At 44.3% G+C, this 26,463-nt stretch overlaps 2 protein-coding genes across 3 annotated transcripts in view; both read left to right on the top strand.

The window, feature by feature from the left end:
• The first annotated feature begins 3,009 nt into the window (after nucleotides 1-3,009).
• Nucleotides 3,010-15,834, top strand: ENO1 (enolase 1). 2 transcript variants are annotated; one of them, XM_026715749.2, is made up of 12 exons: nucleotides 3,010-3,233; nucleotides 6,952-7,045; nucleotides 7,181-7,276; nucleotides 8,682-8,740; nucleotides 9,204-9,273; nucleotides 10,384-10,517; nucleotides 11,483-11,705; nucleotides 12,037-12,234; nucleotides 13,320-13,521; nucleotides 13,944-14,052; nucleotides 14,514-14,572; nucleotides 15,239-15,834. In XM_026715749.2, the coding sequence occupies exons 2-12, from the start codon at nucleotides 6,961-6,963 to the stop codon at nucleotides 15,306-15,308; spliced, it is 1,305 nt and encodes a 434-aa protein (XP_026571534.1). In that variant the 5' UTR covers nucleotides 3,010-3,233; nucleotides 6,952-6,960; the 3' UTR covers nucleotides 15,309-15,834. The 2 variants fall into 2 exon arrangements, with proteins under 2 accessions (XP_026571534.1, XP_087771050.1); XM_087914924.1 differs by lacking the exon at nucleotides 8,682-8,740 and adding an exon at nucleotides 8,356-8,414 and having other exon boundaries at nucleotides 3,034-3,233.
• A 1,585-nt stretch (nucleotides 15,835-17,419) lies between these two features.
• The window catches only part of RERE (arginine-glutamic acid dipeptide repeats), a 203,985-nt gene continuing 194,941 nt past the window's right edge, over nucleotides 17,420-26,463 (top strand). The window contains 2 exon segments of the mRNA XM_026715844.2: nucleotides 17,420-17,556; nucleotides 18,202-18,287. Coding sequence (XP_026571629.2) covers nucleotides 17,469-17,556; nucleotides 18,202-18,287 — 174 coding nt within the window. The 5' untranslated portion in view covers nucleotides 17,420-17,468.

Here is a 26,463-nt window from a genome sequence, read left to right as displayed (position 1 = left end):
GGGAGAGGCGGTGGAGGAGTAAAAAAATGTTCTATCGAAGATGATAAATTATAGATGATAATTGTTTTAGGGGGCAAAGCTATCGCTTGGTTTCAAGAGAGAAGAGAGAAATTGGTAGCTTGTCAGAGGGATTTCTAAATATTTATGGAATTGTGCAGGATTGGGTGTGAGTGGCCCTGTTGACAGTGATAAACCAAGATTCGTGGCTTGGTGCCCTCAAAGAGGGGCTCAAGGAAGATTGGGGCCTGAATGTGGGGTCTTTTTCACAATAGAAAAAAAGATCGAACTCATGCAAAATCAATAAATACATAGAAACCCTCCACTTTAAAGGAGGTAGGCACTGAAATTTACGTTTGGGAGAAGAAAAATAACACAAAACCAGGAAAACAAACCAATTTGGAAGAGGAGCTGAAGATTTGCACAGATTTTGATGATAAATTCCCTTTTAATTATGATGTGTACGCTTAAACACAAGGGATACTTACTCGCCCGGTCCCAATCCTCTCTTGTTCCAATGGAATAGCAAAGCTCTCGTAATTTTTTCTTTTTCTTTTTTAGCACTTTGTGGACATTTTGCTCCAAATAGGTATGAGGAGGGGAATCTGTCAATGCTAATATATATATATTGGATTGGATTAAGTCCAATAATTGGACTGGATTAAGGTGGAGAGTGTTGACTAAGAGCCATCCAAATGGAACCAGCTGTGGAGTTTTGCCCCTAATGGATGCTAATATTCTCTGTCTTTGTGACATCACAAGAGACAGATCCTAAGCATTAAACCTTCCTCTTTCCTTCTGAACAGCTGCCAACCTTTTTTTTTGTTACCTGCCCTGTCAAAACTAATTACCGAGTTGGAAGGGACCTTGGAGGTCATCCAGTCCAACCCCCTTCTCAAGCCGGGAGACCCTATACCATTTCAGACAAATAGTTATCCAATCTCTTCTTAAAAGCCTCCAGTGATGGAGAGCTCACTTCTGGAGGCAAACTACTGGTTAATTAATGGTTGTCATTGTCAAGAAATATCTCTTTTATTCTAGGTCACTTCTCTCCTGGATTACCGTAGTTTCCATCCGTGGTTTCTTTGCTTGCATTCTCGTGCCCTGGAAAATAAGTTGGATCTCTGCTTGTGCATTTTGTTGGGCTTTGTGAATAAATCTAGCTGCATTTGCAAACTTAGTTCTTGCCCTGATAAACTGAGGTTTGGCTGAACTGTGGTTTGGATTTAGTCCCAAGGAGCTGGCCTTACAGATTAGATTAAACCAAGACAAAAATAAACCACAGGTCGGTTTTTAGCATGGGCTGCAACCCATAGGTTTCCAAACCTTATCAGTCCCAGTGACAAAGAGACATGTGTTTTGATACTGTCACATTCAGATTTTCTCCAGCAGACGGCTCAGATTTGCTCCAAATCTGGTGTTCTGAGTTCAAAACCCCATCTTTCTAATTTTTTTTACAATTCTGCATTCCGTATTTCAGCATGGAAAGAACCGTGCCTGTCAAAGCAAGTTTTTCCAGCTAAGATACCGCTGGACCATCCCCTTAAAGCATCCAAATTTCTGGCACAGATGATACCAAGGTAGCTTCTGGCTACCACCTCTGGAACCAGATGTCGGCTGTTAAGAAAGTCGCCAAAATTCCCAATTCTGACGGCGATTCTTCCAGACGCTCACAGAAAATTAACTGGCTGCATGACCTTAAAAATAATACAATCCTTGTGTGTATCTACACACTAGTAGCCTCAGAGCGCTATAGTATTGTTTAGAAAAAAAAGATTCAGGGACAAAATAATTCCAGCATTTATTTGCTCAAAGGGAGAACTTTCGGTGTTTTTATTGCTACTAGAAATTCATTGCAAGGCTGAAGCCAAATTCCTTCTCTGAAACTACTAAGGACTGAATACCACTTACTTCTGTCTCTGCATTCAATTCATAATTTACTGCAGGGGTTTAATTCAACCTTCCTACGCCATAAATTGGTTTATTTGTTGGACACGAGGTTTTAGGTGAAATGACATCTTGGTTGACTAGGATGGAAGTGGTTTTTTTATTTGTACGTGAATCTGTTCAGGATGTGTCAGAAAAGTTAGAATACTCAATTTTTCCAAGGAGGTGAAGTTTGCATATTTTGGGGTCTCTTTTAAAAAAGTAATGGGTTTTGGGCCAAATTAGACCAAATAAGAGGCTAAGAGGTATGTTTTCTCATGAAGTATAATTAGCATTTTTGCAAATCTGTTGTAAATGAGTTTTGACCAGGTAAGTCTAACCCTGTCTGTGTTAAGACAAGCAATTAAACTGGACTTTTATAGACATTAAAAGACGCAATGAAGTTGGGGTTTGGAAAACAGCATTTTAGAATTCTTAAATACATCACTTCCTTGGTTTAAATTTTACAGATATCAGTCTCTATTGTATAGTAGTTCCCTTTCAGAGTAAATATTAGCACAGAAACACTGAGAAATACTAAAGTGAACACGTCCAGTTGTGATTTTAAAAAAAGTGCTAAATCACATTTAAAGCTACAATTTTACAAACTTCAGATCCTGTTTAGAAGTTTGTTTTCATTAGTATGAAAATTAAGTGTTAAATGTATTAAAGTCTATATTCAATTGTAGTCTTTTGTACTATTCAGATTGGATATTTAGAATAAAGAAGCTTTTGGCTATTTTGGTTATTAATTTGATTATTAAGCTTTGGATTACTGGATAATGATTTCTGTGCAAGAGAATTATTCCAGTTTTCAAGCTATCCAATGCGCAGCATGGAGAAGATTAAAAAAAAATTAAGCCCGGTTCAAAATCTTCCCCTCCGATTTACAAAAATGGGGATTTTTCCATCTCTGGCTAAAGAAATTTAAAAAAGGAAACTAAACTGAATGCGGCCCGCCCACGCGACTGCGCAAAGGAGAAAATGCCCGAGCACGTAGCGCACGCGCCAAGAGGCCGAGCTGGCGAGAGGCCCGCCCGGCCAATCGGCGGGCGGCAGGGCGGCGCGGCCGGCCAATGAAAAGCCGCAACGAGACCATCTCATCTGCATGAACCGGGCTATAGTTTAGTGCGCGCCGGCCGCATCTTCTTTAGTTGCCCGGACTGCGCGAGGCGAGCAACGTTGCAGTGATTAGATTTTCTTCAATTTTAATTACAAAAAAAACCAAACCCCAAACACCCACAAAAAAAACTATTATTGCAATTTATTTCCTTAGGTGCTGCTGCAGCGTCAGAGAGCTTTAGCGTAAGGTAAGTTGGGAAAGCGTTTGCTTTGGAGGATGGGGGGGTGGGATATTTCGCAGCAATGTTATATACATCTATATATCAATCTTCTTTCAGAGGTTTGCAAACTCTGGTTTAAGACGTTTCGACATTTCCTTTTTTGCAAGGAGAGGAAATAGGTGTGCCTTTGGGCGTCCCTTTTGCAAACATTTTCGGAGATTTGCATTTTGCTAAGAGCAAAAAGGGAACCCCGCACTTTCCATTTTCAGCATTTCATCATGCATTTTTAAAAAAAAGCATTTATTTAATATTTTTTATTTTAAGGTTTGCATCATGGCACCTGGGGAAACTAGTTTCCTTAAGCGAGTGGTCCAAAGAAGCCCAACATGGCGCCCTTTAGTTAACCCAGGACTATATTACCAATGGTTCCCTGCCAGCTGATGTAGGTAGGGGAGTGTTGTATAGTAGTCCCAACAAGTGTGGAAGGCATGGGTGGAAAAACCTAGGCTAAAATCAAAGCAAGCTTGAAAAATGGGGTTAAAAAGAGCGTTTGTTTCATCTCCTGTAAAGCAAATAGGATGCTGTAAAGGCTTCAGAAAAAAAAAACCTTTATTTTTAAAGGATGCTCCAGACGCATTGTTTGTCTGTATCTTAGGTCCTGTGGCTTCAGTGGCAGCCAAAAAAATGGATTAATCCCCCCTTTTGTTCAGGAGGGGAGGGCTGCAGAGAAGGGTTAAAAATAAGGAGGGGCTGAGGGGTAACAAACCTGTTGTTCTTCTACAGAAAACTTGCAGGTTTAAAAGAAAACGTTTCTTAATGAACAGCCTATTGTCTGGGTTAATTTACTTTATACCCAATACTTACAACAATAATACTATTTGAGTATATTAAATATATTAATACTATGTAAGTATTAAGTACTCTTCCGGCTTCTAAGGATGGCATATACTTCCTCATGGTAGCAATTTATATTTATCTAACAAATACGCATAATAATACTTTCGGTTTCTAATGTTTGCCTCTCGTTTCCTAATTTTTAATGAAATAAATCCTGTGTTAATGAAATAAAATCCCATATTAAAAGGTGTTCCAGAGCCAGAGAAAACCTGCAGATTTTTATTTTTTCTTACATTTTCTGCAAAATAAGGGAAACCCCTTTCATTTACTTCGCTGGCCTTGTTCAAAATATTATTCATGCCTTTATTTGCTTACAAGGTTAAGAATCTAAGCTGCAGGACACCTGAGTTTGGTGGGAAAATGATCTTTTTGGGGGGTGGGTGTGGGGGAGAGTTGGTGATTCCGCAGAAGCCCCTTGGCCATCATTTTCCGAAGCCTTTGCAACAGACTGCCTTGGTAAAATGGCTTGGGGGTAGCTGAGATGCGGGCATCCTTTTCGCACGTGGACCACAGAATCCTCCTTTTAAGGGGGGAAAACCACGTGCAGAGCCCCCCCCCTTTTCTTAAGGCGGAAATGAGATCGAGATGAAGATGGCCTGGAGCAGCTGGTCCGCCTTTCATGCCTTACATACTTCCGTCTCCTGAGAAGGACAAACCGTGATTGATGGGAAGGACAGTTGTTGCCTAATGCAGAAAGTTGCAGCCATATGCTCAAAGGGTTTTTTTTTTTTTAATTAAAAAAAAAACCCTTCCATGCGGCCACTTTTTTTTTACAAAGTGTGAGTTTTATTCTTAGTCACGCAGCCAAAATTTCCCCCTCCAGCGGAGAAGTTTAGTCACGTCCTAATTGCGTGGCTTAGCTTTTAATCATCCTTTTTAATTCATTGGCACGCTCTTGTGCAACGCTTAACACAACGGTGAATGGTGCACAGGCTTTAAAGTCTTTGCAACAGGCTTTGCAAAGTTTCTGCCTTCCCAGATATTTAAAATATGGGGAAACCCTTCCCTCAACCTTTCTGGGTGTGATGGACACCAAGGGGTGGAAAAGAGACTTCAGGTTTCCTAGAGTTTGGAAGTTGCTTGTATCTTTTTTCAGAGGGCTTGGGAAATTCAAAATTTCTCCTTAATTTGGAGAGAAGCGGAATAGATAAGAATTCTTTATTGGCCAAGTGTGGCTGGACACACAAGGAATTTGTCCTGGTGCAAATACTCTTCAGTATACGTAAAAGAGAATCATAAGGTACAACACTGATAGTCACAGCCGTTTGCAAAAACTGAGTCATTCCGATTCCAGAACTTGATTTCCTGCAAGGTAATTTTTTTTTTTTACAGTTACGTAAAACGCTGAGTCAGGTTGAGCCAAGACATTTGAGAGCAGGCTTGGTTACCAAGAGCTGTGGAAGGCTCCATTTTATTCACCCGCAGCCTGGAACGGACACGTGATTTAAATTTTTTAAAAAAAAAATCATTTTTTTTCCATGAGTGTTTTTAGGGCAGCGCTTAATTTGAAGGTGACCTTAGCTGGAGGAAAGATTCACGCAAGAGCGCTGGCTTCTATGCCGGTAAAGCCGTGTTGGGAGATATTTGAAATATTCAGTGTTCTCTCTGCAGGGCAAAACCTGGAATTGCAAGGAATTCGTTGTTTTTCCTCTCCAGTTCATTTAAAGATTTTAGCTGGCCAGCTCAGGATTGTTTTTATATTGTCGGGGTTTTTTTTGTCTGCCTTCTTCAAATTCAGTGTATCAATTTACCTTCCTTCCTTCCTTGTTAAAATATTAACAAAAATGGGTTTATTTTTAGTCTGTCCTTCAATAAATCCAGAGGACGAATGAATACCAGCATGGTTTGTTTCCTAGCTAAACTGAAATCTGGACTCTGTCTCAGATTAATCTATGGATTAGATGGGTGGACTACCGCCCCTATAAACCCGGGTCTGAGTGCCCTGCTGGCTGTGGATGATGGGAGCTGTTCTTTTTTTTAAAAAAAAAATCAATTGATGTATTTGTTGCAAAGGTTCTGCTCACCAACCCATCCGCAGTGTTTTAATTTATTCCATTGATCTGGCTGTTTGTATCATCCACAGCAACTCTGTGTGGGCCATAAAGGCCGTAAAATGAAAATATAATAATGGAATGGCAAGGTTTTGTTTAGAAGGCTGGATTTCTGTCTGGATTTATCCTGTTTTTTTAAAAAATAAATATGGAAATCGAGAATGGAGAGAGAGAGAAGGTTGTTGGTTTTAATTCAGACATGGGAAAGGGGGCAGTTTCCTTGCTTTTCCATCACTGGTGGGAAATGTTCATTATTTACGGAAGCAAATTGGATTTGCAAAGAAATGGCTATGTATGTGGCCATGGACCTCTCCTGGCCAGGCTGTGGAGGGAGAGTTTGGGTCTCGAGGACGTCTGAAAATAAGCAGACAAACCATTCCTTCTGCCAATATTTAATTTGAATGCCGGAAGAAGTCTCTTTGCATTTATATCTTGCATGAATGAAAAGCCCTTCCTTCCTTCCTTTCCTTTTCCTCCTTTCTTTCATTCTTTCTTCCTCTCCCTTCTTCCTTCCTCCCCTTTCTTTCTCTCCTCCTTCTTTTGTCTCCTTCCTTCCTGCCTTCCTTCCTGCCTTTCTCTCCTCCCTTCCTCTTTTTCTTTCTCTCTTTTTCTTTCTCTCCCTCTCCCCTTCCCAAGTTTCTAGCCCTCAGTGTGTTTTCAGATGTGCCACTTGCCTTAGAAACCTTTACTCGCTGGAAAAATTCACATTCCTGGCTTCCAGAATATGTGGATATGATGGGGTTTTTTTTGGGGGGGGCGAAATTAAAACATTTTTTCTCTTGTCCTTTTTCCTTTAGACCAACACCATGTCCATCCTCAGGATCTTCGCCCGTGAAATCTTCGACTCCCGTGGGAATCCCACCGTTGAAGTAGACGTCCACACCAGCAGAGGTTAGTAGCCTTGGAAGACACCCCACCCCCCCCAAAGTTCCTAATCGTTTTTTCGCTCCCAAGGCTGGGAAAATGGTTCGTCTTCCTTCGGCTCAACAAATGGGCTCCTACCTTTTTCCTCCCCCCCCGCCACAGGTCTCTTCCGTGCTGCCGTTCCCAGCGGAGCGTCAACTGGTATCTACGAAGCCCTGGAACTCCGTGACAACGACAAGACTCGCTTCCTGGGAAAAGGTAGCCCCTTCCGGCTAGGGGTAGCTACGTGGCTTTCACTTGAAAATTGTCAATCTGCTCTGCTTTGCTAGTAGTGTCCTTCAAATAATTCCATATTTATTGAACACACGGTGTCGCCCTGTTCCCCCCCCCCCCCAAAAAAAAGGCTCAGACATAAGTACTGTCAGGGTTCCAGGGATCGCCCTAATTGAATCAAGTGCCTCAAGCCAAGCTTCAAAAGAAACAAAATGATTTATTAGGCGCAACATCTATGGCATTAACCTGTATGAAGCCAACTTTGGCATATGTAATTTACAGTCATTTGTGACCCTGTTTCCCCCTCCCTCCCTTGGGTGTGTCATAAATCAGATTCTCCAATTAAGCATCTTCACAGGCCGGGTGTCATCAATCACGTTCTCCAATTAAGGATTTTTGTGGGCAGAAGATCCGGTAGCTTAGCTACAATCTTTGTAAGATAAGTGTTGGAATGTACTTTTGCTTTTAAACTGCCACAATACTTCAGATTTGCCTCTGGGGGGCGGGGGATAAATTCAGGGAGAAATGTGAAGCCACGGTTTGTCTTCTGTGAATATCTCTGGCAGATCCATTTAGCGTGATTGGATTTGTGTCCGTTCCCCAATTCAAAACTTAACGTCGCATTAAACTGTTGTCAGATACACTCTCTCTGTCCCAGGGGTCTCTCTTGCTGTGCATTTCATGCGCACTCCTTTTTTTTCCTCTTCCTTCCCTGCATGAAGTGCTGCTTTTGTCGTCTTTGTGAGCATTCATCTTTTCCTTTCCTTCCTTTTTTCCTTCCCTTTCCCTCTTTTCATCTTTCCCTCTTTCTTTTCATCTTTCTTTCCTTCTTTCTCTTTTTCCTTCTTTCTCTTTCCTTCTCCTTCCTTCTTTCCTCTTTCTTTTCATCTTTTTCTCCTTTCTTTCTTTCTTTCTTTCTTTCTTTCTTTCTTTCTTTCTTTCTTTCTTTCTTTCTTTCTTTCTTTCTTTCTTTTTCTTTCTTTCTTTCTTTCTTTCTTTCTTTCTTTCTTTCTTTCTTTCCCATCTCTCTTTCTCTTCCCTCCACAAACCCTGTGCCTTCTCAGGTGTTTCCAGAGCCGTTAAGTACATTAATATGTTCCTGGCGCCAGCGCTGTGCACTCAGGTAACAGATGCACACTGGCTGGGCTGTTACCATTTTGCACGATTTGGGTGCTGACCTCCTCGCTGGCATTCCTGGATTTGATGTTTCTCCGTAATTGTTCAGGAAAAGGGGGATTTAACAACCGCTAAATGCATGCTTGGATCTCTTGGTTTGAGGACTAGGAGACTGAAATTTGTATTGCTTGCCTGCCAGCCCCTCTTACTAAATGCCTGTTGCTCCTTGCAGAGTTTTTGAGTGTAGTTGATGGTTCTTGGTTGTTCCTTCCAGGTGTCTCAAAGGCTGTTGAGCATGTGAATAAAACTATCGCGCCCGCCCTGGTTAACAAGGTAGGCATGGCTCCCCCTTAACGCTAACCCTGTAGTGTAGGCTGAGCACTGGGCTGCATGGGAAAACGTGTGGTGTTTTTTTAAAAATTCTTTGCACGGGGAGGGCTGTGTGTTTTTAAGGACGTCCGAAGGAGCAAAGAATCGCTTTAAACCTCGGTTGTCCAACCTTGGCAATTTTTTAAGGCCTGTGGTCTTCAACTCCCAGAATTCCCCAGCCAGGTTGGGAGTCCCTGGCTATGCTGGCTGGTGGATTCTGGGAGTTGAAGTCCACAAGTCTTAAAGCTGCCCAGGTCTTAACACCCCTATTTTAAGCTAGGGGTTCTTGCTTTATGCAGTTTAAGTCACAAACTAGGATTAGAAGCCACAATGGGTGAGTGTGTGTAAGTTGATCACCCAGGACTGGGGATCATAAGCTAAATTATGATTGTTTCTGATCTCTTCTCTCCCCCACCTCCCCCCGTAGAATATAAGTGTGGTGGAGCAGGAAAAGATTGACAAGTTGATGATTGAGATGGATGGCTCTGAGAACAAGTGTAAGTATAGGAGGTTTCACCCTTGCATATGGGGAGCAAAATTATTTTGAAAGTCTTTTAACGATACACTCTTGTGCTTTGCTGCTGACACAATTCTTAAGTTAAAGAAATAAGTTATCCTTTGGAGCCTTAAAAGGGTTAGCAGTGAGGGAGGCCCCAGCTGGCTTCCAATGAGCAAATCAATGGGGGAAGCTGGGATTCACTTAACAGTGGCATGATTCGTTTAACGACTAGTGCTTCGCTTAACAACCGTGGCAAAAAGGCCGTAAGCTGGGGAACAACTCAAATGAGCAACTGTCATGCTTGGGAACGGAAATGTTTGGCTCCACTGTGGTCTGAATTATTTCTAGTTGATATAATCGAAGCCGAAAATGGGTCTGGCTAATTTTAAAAGGGACAGTGCTAGAGATAGCGTGCTTCCTCGAAAATAAGACCCTGTCTTATATTTTGCTGCCACCAAAAAAAAAGAAAGAAAAAGGCACCAGGTCTTATTTTCAGGGGATGTCATCCACTGACTAACCTCACTTGCGTGCGTCACCCCTGGCTTCCATTTGCTGTCAAGAAGCCCTCAGGAACTTCTGTGGCTGGCAAGGCTTTCCTGAAGGCCTCTGTAGCTGATAACAGCTCTGGATCGATCCTGAGCTTTGTTCTCAGCTCCAGAGGCCTTCAGGAAAGCCTTGCCGGCTGCAGAAGAAATGGGCTGGCAAGGCAGGTGTCGGGGTGTGTGAGGCCTGGCTACACCTGTCCGAAGGTAAATAATAGGCCAGCTTCATCACCCCCTCATCCCCAACCTAGCTTAATTTGTACCCCTGCACTCTGGAGGAGTGGGCAGGATCTAAATTAGGGCTTACTTTGGGGGGTAGGGCTTATATTGGGTGCATGTGTAAAAAAAAATCAAGCTAGGGCTTACTTTCAGGGTAGGTCGTATTTTGGTTGGGGAAAGGGTGGAAAAATTATTCCAGCTCCAAAATAGCACAATTTTCATTTTTAATCTTTAAACATAAGCAATTTGAGTCAAGGAATTTGAGCGGCAGCAACCTGTATGTTGAGAACCGATTGCAAGGAAATAACATTCCTCTTTTTTTGTGTCTGTTTGTGTCTTTACGGCAGCTAAATTTGGTGCGAATGCAATCCTGGGTGTCTCTCTTGCGGTGTGCAAGGCTGGTGCGGCGGAGAAGGAGATACCTCTGTATCGCCACATTGCCAATTTGGCCGGGAACAAAGAAGTTATTTTGCCGGTGCCTGTAAGTTTATTTTGCTGTGCCATGCAGAAAGCCGACTCTTGGCCGGAAGTGAAACTGCAGATCAAATATTTTGAGCATGAATGCAGGAGTCCATTAATCCTTTCATTCAAGCAGCTGGACTTTTTTTGGTTTTCCTTGAAGAGGTTTCGCTCCTCATCCGAGAGGCTTCTCCCGTTCTGACTCAATGTCGGGGAATGGAATAATAAATCCTTCTGTTCTCCACCGGTCAGAACGGTAGAAGCTTCTGAAATGGGAAGCGAAACGTCTTCAAGGGAAAAGAAAGAAAGTCCAGTTACCTCTTTGGGTCTGGGGTTTGCATCAAAGTTCTGCCTGGAAGGATTTATAGTCCATTCCACGCCATTCACTCAGAACGGAAGAAACTTCTCGGATGGGAAGCGAAACCTCTTCAAGGGGGAAAAAAAGTCCAGTGGTCTCTTGAAAAAGCACCTTTGGGACAACCATGACCTGAATGAGAATCCCCACAGACAAACCCCAGACCTCTTCAGTTCCTTTCCATGTGCTTAGTTGTCAGGATTCCAGCAGTTACCCCCCATGTAACAACAATGTTACGGTTGGCCTAGAGGGGGAGCTCTCTCCTCACGATCCTAGGTAGAGGCAGATATTTCTCTCCGCACAATGAGAATAGCTGAATAAGCTGAACAAAACTCCTCATTGGTGACAGGAAGGGCATCCGGCCAGTAAACACCCTAGCTCCATTCCGTTGCCCAGATTCCACCCTGCAAGGGATTATGGGGTGGTTAAAAGATGATGATGATTAAGGAACCAGTTGTAAGTCCTTGTAAACCTCTGGGAATGGTGCTCCACGGTGTGTCATCCGTGGAGACCGTTTGGACAAGACTGTTGGGGCAAGTGTTAAGGACTAGAAGCTTGAGTTGGTTTTACGCTGGTTCTCTCTTGGTTTGTGGGTTAAAACCACTGTTTTGGGGTCCTTGGTGTCTCCGAAGGCTTTCAACGTGATCAACGGCGGTTCTCATGCTGGGAACAAGCTGGCCATGCAGGAGTTTATGATCCTTCCTGTCGGGGCAGAGAGCTTCAAGGAAGCCATGCGGATGGGGGCGGAAGTGTACCACAACCTGAAGAACGTTATCAAGGAGAAGTATGGCAAGGATGCCACCAACGTGGGGGATGAAGGAGGCTTTGCCCCCAACATCCTGGAGAACAAGGAAGGTAAATGGCCTGGATGGTTAGATTTTAAAGGTAGTGTTTCTCAGATTAAGTGAACTTCAATTCCCGGAATTCCCCAACCAGCGTAAATGGACTCCAACTCCCAGAATTCCTCAGCCAGCTTGAGTGGACTTCAACTCCCAGAATTCTCCACCCAGGATAAATGGACTTCAACTCCCAGAATCTCCTAGTCAGCATCAGTGGACTTTAACTCCCAGAATCCCCTAGCCAGCATCACTGGACTTCCAACTTCCAAAATTACTTGATTGTCTTTTGCTTAATTGCTTGCTAATCGGCCCTTTCTTCAGTGGCTTTGCTCGTGTTTTCTCTTTAGCTCTGGAGCTGTTGAAGAATGCCATCGGCAAGGCCGGCTACACGGATAAGATTGTCATCGGAATGGACGTGGCGGCGTCTGAATTTTATCGTGATGGGAAATATGACCTGGACTTCAAATCCCCAGATGATCCTAGCCGATATATCTCTCCCGATCAGCTGGCTGACCTGTACAAGAGCTTTGTCAAAAACTACCCAGGTGTGTATGCTCCGTGGCACATTTCGAATTCAGATCCTCCTCCCCGTTAAGGGCATTGTAAAGGAATTCACCCTTTTCTGGAGTGACTTTCTTTTGGCATCCGAAAGCAAACTTGAACTAAAGGACTGTCCTTTATAATAAATTGTGCGTAGTCACTGACACCAAAATCTTGATTTTTCTAAAGCAAAATATTTAATGCCAGAAAAGGAAGATAATCTGTAATATTATTGCTTCGGTTTATGTCCCGTTTAAAGTTTTGGTTGTAAGCAGTGCAGAATTTCTGGGTAGTTGCTCAGCTTCGAAATTGAAATAAATGCCTGAAATTTGAAAGGAACGAGGAAATTAACTAGCTGGGCAAATTGAAAAAAAAAAAAGTAAAATTTAAAATTTAGAATAGAATTCTTTATTGGCCAAGTATGACACACAAAGAATTTGTCTCTGGTGCATAAACTCTCATTATCACAAGTAATAAATCTTGATCATAATCATAAATGCAATAATAAATTGTGAGATATAAATTCAGTGATAGTCACAGGATACTAAATAAGCAAACAACATAAATTATAATAGGATACTAAATAGGAACGGTATGATGGCCTAGAGGTAGAAGTCTTGTCTCACAATTTAGGCTGCAATCCTAGATAGAGGTAGATATTTCTCTGGGCACAATGAGAATATGTCTGCTGGAAAAAAAACTCCGCATTGGCAACAAGAAAGGCATCTGGCCAGTAAACACTCAGCTCCAGGGGCATTAAAAGAAGAAGATGGTGATCAATCATAATAGTATACTAAAGGATGAAACTAGGTCAACCCAGAAACCAGGAGTTGTGCCTAGAATTGCTTGGATGAGAGGGGCGGCCACACAATTTGAATAAAAATAAATAATATTTGATTATTGTCTTGCTTTTGCAAATGACATTGGTGAGAAAATTCAGTTGGGTGGTCTAATGTCATGGTGAGCCTCGTAGTTCTACCGCTCGCCTCAGTAGTTGCTGCTGTTTTCTGTAAAATGGGTAGAAACGAGCCCAGTGAAAGGATGGCCAAGCAGCTCCATCACAGATCCGTCTCTTCTCTGTCTTCCTCAGTGGTTTCCATCGAAGATCCCTTCGACCAGGACGATTGGCCAGCCTGGAAGAAGTTCACGGCCGAGGCCGGGATCCAGGTGGTGGGTGACGACCTGACGGTAACCAACCCTAAGCGCATCAGCAAAGCCGTGCAGGAGAAGTCATGCAATTGTCTTCTTCTCAAAGTGAACCAGATCGGCTCTGTCACCGAGTCGCTGCAGGCGTAAGTCCGCTTCTTTCTTCTGCTGCTTTTGGCTGCATGCAAGGAAAGCAGCAGAAGTCTTTCTCTCCCCCAAACTCCACCAGAAACGAGTCTTTGGGACCTGTGAGGCATCCTACTCCAAGAGGCTGCGCCGGCGCAACAAGGCTCACAAAGACTCATTTCTGGTGGAGTTTGAGAAAGACTTCTGCTGCTTTCCTTGCATGAAGCCAAAAGTCTCAGTCCTCTCCCTCCCTCCCTCCTCTCTCTCCCCCTCCCTCTCCCTCCCTCCTCCCTCCCTCCCCTGAGAACAGAGTTGGAGCTGCAATCTCAAATAAAGAATTCAAATTCAGGGAAAAGTCACCCAGCTCTTGGTTTGATGGTCTTTGCTTGCCGGTTTGAAAAAAAATCACCTCGTGGTCTCTTTTCCCCTTTCCCTATTTTAGCTGCAAGATGGCCCAGTCCAATGGATGGGGGGTGATGGTGAGCCATCGCTCTGGGGAGACGGAGGACACCTTCATTGCCGACTTGGTGGTTGGTCTCTGCACTGGACAGGTGAGGGTTTACCTGCCTCAAAGGTTGCTGGAAGGATGTGGGGGGAGGTTGGGGTCTCGCATCGGCCTAAAGGATGGGCAGGGAGGGAGATCGGGCAGTATTGTTTCATGTGACCGAATTGTGGTTTGCGAAACAAGCTTGTTTCGGGCTCTGTGTGATGGACTGCACTACGGTGTCCTGCAGCATTGAATGGCAGCCATTTTGAAGATGTGTGGACTTCAACTCCCAGAATAGCTGGCTGGGGGGATTCTGGGAGTTGAAGTCCACACATCTTCAAAATGGCTGCCATTGAGAAATGTTGATGTATTGTTATGAGAATGATAGTTGTTGGAGAAACTATGGTTGGAGAAACTATGGTAGATCCTGGCTAAGTGGTCTTTTTTTGTGACATGAAAATGATGCCATTACTTGTGAATTCTTGCTTGTAGGCTTATATTCCTTGATTGATTTTCTTTTCCCAGATTAAGACTGGTGCTCCTTGCCGATCCGAACGCCTAGCTAAATACAACCAAATTCTAAGGTAAGAGCAGTTTTTATGGCCAGATTGTGATCAAAGGGCAGCATCTTCTTTTGATCTATAGCCATAGTAAAGACATGATTGTTTTGTTGTATTGTTCTCTAAATTCTGGATTCCTGTAAGATTGCCAAGTTCTGTTCTATGCATCAAGAGCGGTAGCAGAAGGGGAAAAATACTTTTTTATTTAAAACATTCAACGAAGTACAGGAAAAGGAAGCATTCACACAAGATGGAAAATGATCAGAATTTTTCTTTCCATCAAGTCATTTTTCATTTCCACCCTTTGATCTTGATTGTCGTTGTATAATTTTAAAAGCTTTAAACCTTATTTAAATTGGAATGCTAATTTTTTAATAAGTTCTTTTAACAGTCGTATTAAATTGTCCCCCTGCCAGCGCCCATCTTTTGAGGGAGATGGCTGGTTTAGAAACACAAAACGTAAATGAATAGCAATTATTTCCCGTTTTAATTTAATTTAATTTAATCCTCGACACCGTGTCCCTAACTTAAAAACAGTTGCAGCGATTCGCTTAGGTTGTAAAACGGGGCAGAATTCACTTAATTCACTGGCTTATCAGCAAAGATAACCCGCGATGTGGTCGTAGTTGAGGATTTCGTGCGGGATTTCAAAACTTTTCTTTCTATGTGGTTTTTTTTTTTCCCTTCTAGAATTGAAGAGGAACTGGGGAGCAAGGCCCGTTTTGCCGGGCGGAATTTCAGGAACCCCCGAGTCAACTAAAAGAAAACTGAGGCTGTCCCAGGATGAAGTAGAGGATTTAAATTTAGCCCCCCTCTCTCCCCTTAGCGCCTGCGTCGTCGTAGCAAAGGAAAGGGCAGCTGATGGCAACGGTTCCATGTTTGCAATCCTATAATTCTTCTCTTCCCCCCCCCCCAATGCCTCCCTTCTCTCCAGCGGTTGCTTTCAAGAAACATGAGGGTGCTTGGGGAGGGGGGCTTAAGGAAGGACAGTTCTCTCGTCTTCTCAGCGCTGGGACCTGGGAGTGTAGCCCTCCCCCCTATAGTTATAGTGTACACCATTTTTTTTTGCTGCCTTTGCTTGAGATACTGAATCTTTTTTTTCCCACCCTCACTTTGGTGCTCCCCTTCTATCCTTGAATCCTAATCCCTTCTCCCCTTTAGTGTATGGAAAAGAATTGCAAGCCATCTGAGCTACCTGTTCTCATACACACACACACACACACACACACACACACCCATCCCAGAAATTCTCTTGAGTCAGCAAATTAAAAAAACACAGAAACGCTGGTGTTTTGTTGATATTGTTCTTTGGGTGTGTGTGGAGGGGTGAGATGAGGAAACAAGATTGAATTGTTTGGGAAGTTTAATCGAGGGTGGCCGGGGAAAATAAGCGAGCTGGTTGCATTTGAGGCCAGGGCAAAGCTGGTACGTGGCAGCGCTGAACCCGGAAACGAATGAATAAATTAATTAATGCAAAAGGGACGGTGGCTCTGCAGCCTCCTGATTGCAGAGATGTGGGTTTGGTTTCCCTGGTGTTGATGGAAAAGAAGAGTTGACTTTGATCCTTGTTAAGGAATGCTGGCTTGTCTGCAGAGCTTGTCTGTGCTAAGCCACGGTGCGTGAAAATGGCAATTTGTAAAAAAGCTGCAAAGAAAGCCCTTGTCTGCTGCAAGTCCAGAGGTTTAGCGAGTGGGCACTTGCCTGTCCCTGCAATCGGATTGCAATTTCTGCTGGACTATAGGCTCCATTATCCCCAGATGGGGATGATTATTTGAGCCAATGGAGTGATAACCATTGTCCTTTTGGCCTTTTCTGATGGACTACAAGCCCCATCCTTGGTCAAAGCAATTGGAGGGGAAGAGGGTGGCAGTTCCATCAGGTGCTTCTATGCTGCCTGGCATCTGTGGTAACTACAATTCCCATGTGCCTGACATGGACTCCACAAACCCATGCAAAATAACAAGCTCCCCCAGCCTCTGTACGGTGACTACAATTCCCATCTTCTGCCTTGACACACACTCCAAATCCGTGTAAAACAAGCATGGTCCTTTAGTTTTCTCTGACTTGGGACTCCACAGCAGTTTTCTTGGGCATCTTTCGCAAGGCCCATCATTCCCATCGCCTTCACATCCCAGGGTTGTTGGGACTAGAACTCCTATAATCCAAGATCTGTGGGCCTCTTCCCAGAATCCATCATCCCCGGTCACAGATCCTAGCCTCCCCTTTCAGCTGGCTAAAACTGCCCCTTCTGGTAGTTCCTAGCCCACACGGGACCATAATTCCCATCTGCAGGAGCAAAACGACTACAGAGCTCATCATCCCTGGTACCACTGGGGTGCTGCAATTTCTACTGCCCCTGCTTTTTTTTTTTTTTTTGAGTGGGACTACACCTCCCATTCATCCCTGCTCTCCTCAGGCCGGCTGGACTACAGTTCCCATTGTCCCCCGGGCGCCGTCTTCCTCGACCCTCCTGCAGGGGGCGCCGGGTGGAAAGAAACCCACCAACCGCCGCCTCAGGGCAAGGATGAAGCTCCGCCTTTCGCCCCGCCTCCCTTTCTGGACCAATCCGGAGCGCCCTCTTCTTCCCCTCCTCAACACCCCCCCACCCTTTTGTTGGTATGTGTGTGTATATGTATGTATTTGAATGATCCCTCCCCGCTTTCGAAACGGACTTCTCCATCCCGGCCGCCGATTGGGCCGCGGCTGGGTTTAAGCCGTGAGGGGTGAGGTCACGAGGCGGCCCCTCCTCCTCCCCCCTCCTCCTTTTGCGCCCTCCCTCTCGTCCTCAGGACGGACGGGCGCGAGAGGCACGCGCCGTCCGGGCCGTCCAATGAGCAGGCGCGTTACTGGCAGGTGGAGAGCGGGCCTGTCTGGGGGTGGTGGTTGCTGGGTGTCTCTTTGGTTGTGTGTGTGTGTGTGTATGTGTGTGTGTGTGTGTGTGAGGCTGACGAAGGGAGAAAGCCGGAGGAGGAGACGCCGAGCGAAGGGGGCCGCCGGCGCTGAAGGGGGTTAGGAATTAAAACAAATAAATAAATAAAGCCGGGGAGAAGAAGACGGAGGAGGCGGGAGAGAATATAAAACCCGGAGGAGAAATTGCCGGCTGTTCCCTTTCCTTTCACGCCCCCCCCCCTCCCCTCAAGTGTGTGGGTCCTTCTCCCCCTTTGGCCTAGTGGGGCGATCGCGCCTCAAGCAGGAAGCAGGTCTGAGAGAGGAGGGGGCGCCTGGAGCCGGCTGGACCCTCCCCTCCCCTCCTCCTCCTCCCCCCTTTAGCCCTGCCCCCCCCTTCCCTTTAATCATTGAGCCCGTTAACTCCTCCCACCGCGGCCTCGGCCCCTCCCTCTTCCAAGGACCCCCTCCATTAACATGCAAGAGGATCCGACCTCCTAAGCAACCCCCAGCTGCAGCGGCACCCCCATCTCTTTGACTCCCCCCACTTCCACTCCCATTGACCCACCCCACCCCTCCTGGCTGGGGAGGGGCCCCCTTTGGAGCCCTTTCAGCCTCTCTCTGCCCCCCCCCCTCAACACCAGATTTTCAGGGTACCCATTTTGCCCCCGCACCCCAAATTGGCCCCTCCCCACCCATTGGGCTCCCACCTGCTCTCTTCCCCCTCTCCTTGCCCCCCACCCTCCTTTTATTTTTTATTTTTTTAGATCTTGCTTGGGATCTCCTGCTCCCCCCCCCTCCCACAGCCCCCACCAGAGAAAACCCTACTGATGGTGTGAATCGGGAGGAGAAGGTAAGTAATTTAAAATTGGGGGGGGGGGGAAACGTTTGGCTTGATGGCTTTTGTTTAAAGGCTCCTTGTCTCCCCTCTTTTTACGTAGGAAAGGGTGAGAAAAAGTGGGAGGGGGAAAAAGGGTTTTGTTTCCGTGCACAGAGGCCCTGGTTATACTTAGAGCTTATTTATACATATACCTACACACACACACACACGTATATAAAAGTGTATAAAACTATACGTTTCCGTCTTTGAAATGTCATAGAGAGAGGCAAGTGCAGCTGTAACCGACTACAGCTTTTAGATTTGGGGTGCTTTTTGTCTCTTCTTGCCCGCCTCTGGACAGCCTCTGTAGGACTCTTGTTTCCGTCTCTATTAGGAACCAGAGATTTCTTTCAAAATGGATATCCATGAACATGGAAAAAGAGGTTAATGTTGCTATTGGCGTCTCTTCCACGAAAGGTTTACATTTTGCCAAATGTGAGGTTGTGACTATTAAGGAAAGATAAATCAACAATATCCTTTTGAGTGCATCTTTGGAAGAGACCTCAGAAAAGAATACTTGGCTTGTCTTAAGTAAAGTATGGGGCATCTCAAAGTTATTTTCTTTCTCCTTTCCTTTTTTTTTAAAAAAAAAGTTAATAATTTAATAATCCTGTTTAATAATCCTGAGTAGTGGAAGACAAACCTAGTTATGAATTGTGGAGAGGGAAGAATTTAACCTGTGCCCTATTTGGAAATTGCCTGCATATACAAAGATCTGGTTGCATTAAGGGAAATACATTTTAGCGTGGTGAAGATGTTTTATTTTTATTTTAAAAAAGAACATAATCTCTTGACCAGGAAATCTTTGCATGCCTGTTAAATGTATGTATCCGAATTGCACTGCTCCTGTCTTCATTGGCTTCCTCTTTTTAAAGTTGAAAAGATTTTGGGGTGGGTGGGAAAAAAAGGTCAGAAAAAGTGCATTCTGCTTCTAAAAAGCTGGCTGTAAAAAAACAAAAACAAAAAGTGATTCATCCATTCATTGAAGCATGTGGTTGAGTTTATTTTTGAATACGAGCTTGCTTTTGGTTTTAATTTGACTGACTGGCTTAGCCTGTGAACAGCTATCTCCCTTGACATTATATAACGATGGCAATTTTACAAAGTGTTTGGCTCTATTTCTGATCTATTTCGCGGGTGCCAGAATTATTTTCGACATGATATAAATATTGTGCTTCTGTTTTTAAAAATGTATCTCAGGACTTAGCATGCTTTTTCTATACTTCTAATAATAATAAAAAGAAGCAAACTGACCCCAAAATGAGCTGTGTACCATAACAAGCATTATTTGTTCAGCTAGTGTGAATGTAACTGAATTGTAGGATTACAGTGTAATTCTACCTGTGCTGACACTTAATTTCAGCTTGCTAAGACAGGTGCTAAATATATTTCATTTCATTCATTCTGATGTGTTTGATGTGCTTTTGTATCCTTAAACTCTGCTAAGGCATATAAAACCTATTAAAATGTGTCACTGTATTTTTAAACTGTTTTTCACAAATACAGGGTGCTAGGAGGATGCAGGAGAAACAAGGGGAAGGAGTTTTTATATATGCTTGTTTTTGTTTTGTGTCTAAAGTTTGTCTGATAATTTATTTGCCACCTTTTTTGCATTGATGTTCTGATTTGAGAGGGCTGCCATGCTAAATTTGTTGGTTGCTGAGGAGTGGAAAATAAAGAGACACCCCTTGTGGCTAGGGTGGGAGGTCATTGTTTGTTCACTCATAATTGGCCCATACTTGTACCCGTTGCCTTTTTACAGGGCTCATTCAGGTGAGACGTATGCGGCGGGTGGGTGGGAAATCACAAAAGGCTCTTTTTTTCGTTCATAGATCTGACTCCTCCTCTTCTTTCAAAGGGTGACTTTATTTCAGAGGTAAGAATGGACAGGTGACCCTCGACCACAACTGAGTCCAAAATCTCCATTGCTGAGCAAGACAGTTGTTAAGTGAGTTTATGACCATTCTTGCCACACTTGTTAGGTGAATCGCTTGGTCATAAAGCGAATCTGGCTTCCCCCATTGGCTTTCCTTGTCAGCACCTGGGCGGGAACTGATCACGTGACACACACACCCACCCACCCCGAACAGTGCAACTGTCTTAAATACAGGCCACTTGCCCAAGTGTTGATGCGGCCCTGATTTGTAAGTGTGAAAAACAGGCCTGAGTCACTATTTTCAGTGCTGCTGTAACTTTGAACGGCCACTAAGTGGATGGTTGTAAGTGGAGGAGTCCTTGCAGTAACTTTTACACTTCCAGAGATGAAGGACTGTCTCTTCACCCTAGCCTCCTAGCCCCAAATATTTTTTTATTTTGATAAGGGATGGTAAGCTACTCGCCATGTGCGAGTAGGCGCAATATAATTTTTCAAATAAATAAAAATAAATACCTGTTTTGCAGAATATAGCCAAGGGTCCTCTGAGGTTAGGTAGTGGAGAAGGTGCTCTGTTAGTTAAACCACTCCCCCGCCCTCCCCCAAACTGGGATCCTCAGACATTCTAGACAATTCTCCAGACTTGACTGGAAAGACGCTGGAACTTTGTAGGACAATAGATTTATAGGTTATGTGCGCAGCCTTGCTTTAGATGAGCGGATAATCAGGTCAGACTATCAGGCAATATCCTGTTTTTGCCAGTGCGAGGTGGAGATTGGCACACACTGAAATTGATTGCTCTATTTTTGTGTAGTGTTGTTTCACTTTGCCAGGGGCTGCCTCTTTCCATAAGAAATAGTGAATCCCATTTTATGGGTGGAGAAGAGAGAATGAGGGACTCGGATAGCTTTTTAAAAAACTTTTCTTGGAGAAGCTGGGATCTGTGTCCCATTTTATAATTCTGTGGTCCTACAATCTTTGCATTCCATTGAAATGAATAGTTTCCTATAATTTTCCAAACTAGTGCTTTGCTTCCTCTTCCCAATAAGACACGATCTGCAATTCCTGGTTTTTAATATTCCTGATGTTGTCAAGATTGGTGTACAGACTTAGGGAATGTATGCTTGCTGTATTCATACGATACTAACTCAATAGGTTAGGTTAAGTAACTAAAGGAAGATCAACCAGTATCTCCATGGCTGAGGCTCCCATCTCTTTAACGTTTGTTTCTGGCATCTAATCCCACAGACATAACCTCTCTTCAGTTTTATGCTGACTTCTAGCATGATGATCTGAATGCATGATAAACCGTGTGGTCCTTGGTGCTCTCTGAGCTTGGTGGTTTTCTTGCAGACATTTCATTACCTAACTAGATAACATCATCAGTAGTAGGAGGGAGTGGGAGAGGAGGAGGAAGAGGATTGTGGGGGCCTTAGTACTCTCGGAGCCTGGTGGTTTTCTTGCAGACATTTCATTACCAAACTAGGTAACCTCATCAGTGCGCTGATGATGTTACTAGTTTGGTAATGAAATGTCTGCAAGAACACCACCAGGCTCAGAAATCACAAAGGACCCCACAGTTTAACTGTGAATTGTAGATATTCCCAGGATAAACTTGTCAAGCAAGAATACTAGGGCCTTTGTAGTTACGTTGCTGTTAAATATTCCTGAGTGAGTATTCTTGGTTAAGAAAATGTAAGAAGTACCCTGCTGGGACAGATTAAAAGCCTTAACTAGCTTGCCTACCTGGCATTAGGGAGTTCATTTTCACTACATCTGGAGGCCACCATACAGAAATTTATGTTAAGTAGTTCCACAGGATACAGGCTGTAGCCTGAAGGGTCCTGCTTTCTGTTATAACTTTCCAGGATGAAAATGTCTGTTTTTCTACTTCACTTTTGTGACTCGTTATGTTTTCTTATCTTCCAAGCATTCCTGGCTTCTCTTTCAAATACATGTTGTAGCCTTTGGCAACGTATGACAAATATTAACTTTATCTCCTTCTAATGAAATTCCATCCACGCTTTGCTGGTAGCCAGATTCCTCTGGCTTTCAAGTTCATAACCCATTTGGGGTCTAATGTTGCGCCTTGTCTCTCTCTCTCTCTCCTCCTTTATGACTTGTTGGTTGGTTAGGCTGTATTTTGCTTCTGCAACATGTGCTGTTCCAAGAGTAGAGCAGGAAAGAATTATATTGGAGCGTGTACAAATGGGTTTGAGTTTGCCCTGGAATTTGTATTCCGATTGGTGGGGCTGTAATAGCTTCAGAAAGATTCGGGTTTTTTGCTTTTGAAGAGTTCATTTCCCAGGGTAGCTAGCACTTGGAGTTCACTTGCTTGGGGAAGTGACAAAGTATGAGTCCCCAACAATGTGAATTTATTTAACCGATAATTCCTTGGCTTCACGTTTGGGTCCAAACGATGCTTGGCCATTTGGACGCAAAAAAGGAAGCATCTGGAATTCCAGGAGGATTTTTGAAGGTGGAGCATCTTATTTCACCATCGGAGCTAATCCCTGCCGATGATGGAACTTTGGAAGCGGTGCAAGATGTTACGTAACATGTGTTTTGTTTGCTTGGGGTATGTGGCCAAGCAGGAGGTCCATCAAAGGTTTTCTTTCCCGCTCTTCCTCCTAAGCCCAGTCGGTGTGTATTTTGGTCCTTACGTGACTCTGAAGATGCCAAAGCAGCTCTTTGAAGGAAGCTTATATCTTAGCTGTTTATTTCCTGTATTTGGCTGGAGTAGACCCTAAAAAGCACCAACTGTCATTTTAAAGAATGGCAAGGGGAAAAAAAAACACAGTCTGACCAAGAATGAGTTCTTTTCATGTAAGTTAGCTTGTTAATGTTACGGTACTAGATTGGCCAGGCACAAAACCACAAACCAATATTATATCCCACATATTTTGCAAGTATTCTGTACATGGGGACCATCCAGAAAGGACACTTGTTAGGTATAGTTAAGTAGGGGATAATCCGTTGCGGGGTCCTTGGTATTCTCTGATCTTAGGATCCCACAATTCAACCCTGAGCAACGTTCTCTTCTGTTAGTTCTGTTGTCTTGAGCTCCTTGGAAGAAAGGAACAATTTTAAGAGTTACCTTGAGGTAAGATGGGCGGCCTACACATTTTATAGATAAATAAAATAAATAACAAAGCCAAACAATTCCTCTCCAGAATTTGGGATAATTTCCCATAGCCTCTGCACATTCTCGTGAGCGAATGCAGCATAAACTTTGTGTACTTAACATTAAAGCGGTTGTGCCTGTGTTATATTTTTAAGGACCGATCTTCAGTTCGGAAACAAACTCAACTTGAAAAGAATGACGTATCCTAGGTCCCGATTTATTTATTTATTTTTAGCTGGGGGGAAAAAGCCTTGGCCAGGAGGCCCTCAGTAACCTGCTGGGTGAAATATTGGGTTAGAAAGCAAAGCCACCATGGGCAGCAGCGTAGTGCTTGGTGCCTAGAAAAATAAAAAAATTGGGAAGCGTAAATCTTGAGTTTGAAATGATCCTGGATGGAAAAACAGCAGGGAAAGGAGACGTATTCACTCATGCAACCCAAACTGACCTGGACTCTGTTTATCTAATTCATCTTGTTCACAGATTATAAATTAGCCTCATCTCATTATGTATGCATAGATAGACCCATTTATGATAATGGGAGCTATTTTGGGGATAGCATGGCGGTGTTACTTTTGACCTCCTTCAGTCAGATTCCAAATGGGCAGATATAGCATCTCATTACTTTAGGCTGTCTTAAGGCTACTTGTCCAGAGAAAGAAATTATTCTGATTTTATTTATTTTTTTGGCAGGAGAAATGTTTCAGGGTGGTGAAAACCGATGCCTGTTGAAAAAGAGCAAGCACTTGGGGTTGCGTTCGGGCCACACCTGGGGTTTTTATTCAAGATCCACGTTGATTTTGGAGCCAGAAAGTCCTTCCTTTGCTTTCAGAGCCCAAGAATTTGGAACAGGACCTGTGATTGTTCCTGGATTCTTGGCTCTGATTGTTTGCCGAGATGTCGAACTTTCAAAAAAGTCCAGAGCAAAGCTGGAGGTGAATGCAGATTGTCCTCAGTTTAACCGGGACCAGAATTTCTCTTGTACAGCGAGGTTAAGTGATTCGCAGCTGATTTTACAACCTTTGTTCGTCTCGGCAGTTAAGTGAATCACTGTCGTAAAGCAAACCTGCCCCCCCTTTAGTGGCTTGTTGGAAACTGGCTGGAAATGGTGATCAAACTATGCCTGGGAGGCTGCCACCTTCATTGCCAGTTGCCAAGCGTCTGAATTTTGATCTCTTGATCATGGGGATGCTACAGTGGCCGCAACTGCGAGGACCCGTCGTAAGTCACTATGTTTCAGCGCTGTCTGTAAATTCGACTAGTCCGCTAACTGAACGGTTTTAAGTCGAGGACTCCTTTCAACTTGCTTTCTTTTTAGATTGAAGTTCTGGAGATCTCTCTCGCTTGAGGCGCCCGTGCCACACATCCAGAGGAGCCTGGCTGTGGAGAATGGGTCTGTGGCCCAGACAACTCCACAGCTGCTACCCTGATGGGCTTGTTACTCTCTCTTTCGACGTAGCTCCTCTTCGCTGGGAGAAGTTTTGCACGGCGTGGGGTTGGGTGTGTTGGAAAGCGGGGCAGGAAATAATTCTTTGGAAAGTTGTCAGGTGGGACAATGAGCAGAGGGGTTCTGCAGGTGCATCAAATTTGATGTGCCCATTGAACCTCTTTAATTTAAGTGCCCTCAAATTTGCAGGACTTCGTAAGTGCCCTCAAATTTGCCAAAGTGCCCTCTGGGTGAAGTCCTGAGAAGCTGGGGCCTTCCAGTTTCCTTTGTGGGTCGCATGACCAACAGGGAAATGAGTATAATAAAACACGGCTGTTTTCTGAACCAGACTCTTGGTGCTGTTGAATGCAAAGGCCTCCTGGCCTTCTCCTCCTCCTCCTCCTCCTCCTCCTCCTCCTCCTCCTCCTCCTCCTATGCACGGATTTTTACAGAATGAAGGAGAAACATCCGAACAGGGAGGAGAATGAACCAATGGCATAGCTTTGCCTCCAGAAATCGTGGGCGCTCCATCACTGGATTTTTTTTAAAGGAGAGACTGGACAGTCACTGGTCTGAGATGGTAGGGGGCTATGATGGCAAACCTATGGCATGTGTGCCAGAAGTGGCACGCAGAACGATCTCTCCTGGCACGCCAGACGTTGCCCGTTGCTCTTCTGGGTTCCGGAGCGCGCACGCGTGCTGGCCAGTTATTCTTTGCGCGTGCATGCGCACAAGAAACCGGAAGACCAGGTGGCCGGCGTGAATGCAGGTGCCAGAAATCGGAAGCTCAGCGTCCCAGTATACACATGCGCACCGGGGAGCTGCTCTTCCAGTTTCCAGCACTCCTGCCAGTGCATGCTGGGGAGCTGCTCTTCTGCTTTCTGGTGCTCTTCCGTGCGCACACGCACACTCCCGTTTCGGGACACGTTGCTGAAAATCTGCTGTATGTTTTCCTGCTTGAACAGAGGGCTGGGCTAGAAGACCTCCAGGGTTCCTTCCAGATTCTATTCATATTCATATTCTATTCCATTCCATTCCATTCCATTCCATTCCATTCCATTCCCTTCCCTTCCCTTCCCTTCTCTATTCTATTCTGCATTCTGTTCTGTTCTATTCTATCCTATCCTATTCTATTTCCTATTCTATTCTATTATTTCCTAATTCTCTTCTCTTCTCTTCTCTTCCTCTACTCATGTCACCTTTCCCCCCAGGTACTTGTGATCTGCATTGGTTGGAAGAAACTTTCAAGGAAGGCCTTCAAGAGCTTTTGGCAAAGAGCGATTAAAACCAGGAAAGAAATCTGTGCCATCAAGACTACATTTTGAATCCTGATCCTTGTTTATCTCCAAGGTGGCATTAGGTGGGGTGGGCATTAATTCCCTTAAAAAAAAAGAAAGTTAAAAGGCAGTGTTTGAGGTGAAGCTGGATACACGAAACTCAAGTGTCTCCGTTGGAAGCACCTGGCCTTTTTTTGGTTTGAGATACAGGCAGCCCTCAACCCCAATTGAGCGCAAAATGTCTTGTTAAGGGAGCCATTCGTTAAGCGAGTTTTGTCCCATTTTTACGTCCTTTCTTGCCACAGTAGTTTGTGAAGTGGAATCGCTGCCGTCGTTCAGTTAATAACACAGTTGTTAAGCGAATTCAGCTTCCCCCTTGGCTTCGCTCGTTGGAAGGTCGCAAAAGAGGATCACACAATCCCGGGACTCCACCACCGTCATAACTAGAGGTC

Source organism: Pseudonaja textilis, chromosome 18 (genome assembly GCF_049901715.1).
Source record: "Pseudonaja textilis isolate UNSWEBS1 chromosome 18, rPseTex1.2, whole genome shotgun sequence".
NCBI lineage: Eukaryota > Metazoa > Chordata > Lepidosauria > Squamata > Elapidae > Pseudonaja > Pseudonaja textilis.
The sequence above is the reverse complement of the archived record's forward strand: the minus strand, read 5'-3'. Positions and strand labels throughout refer to the sequence as shown.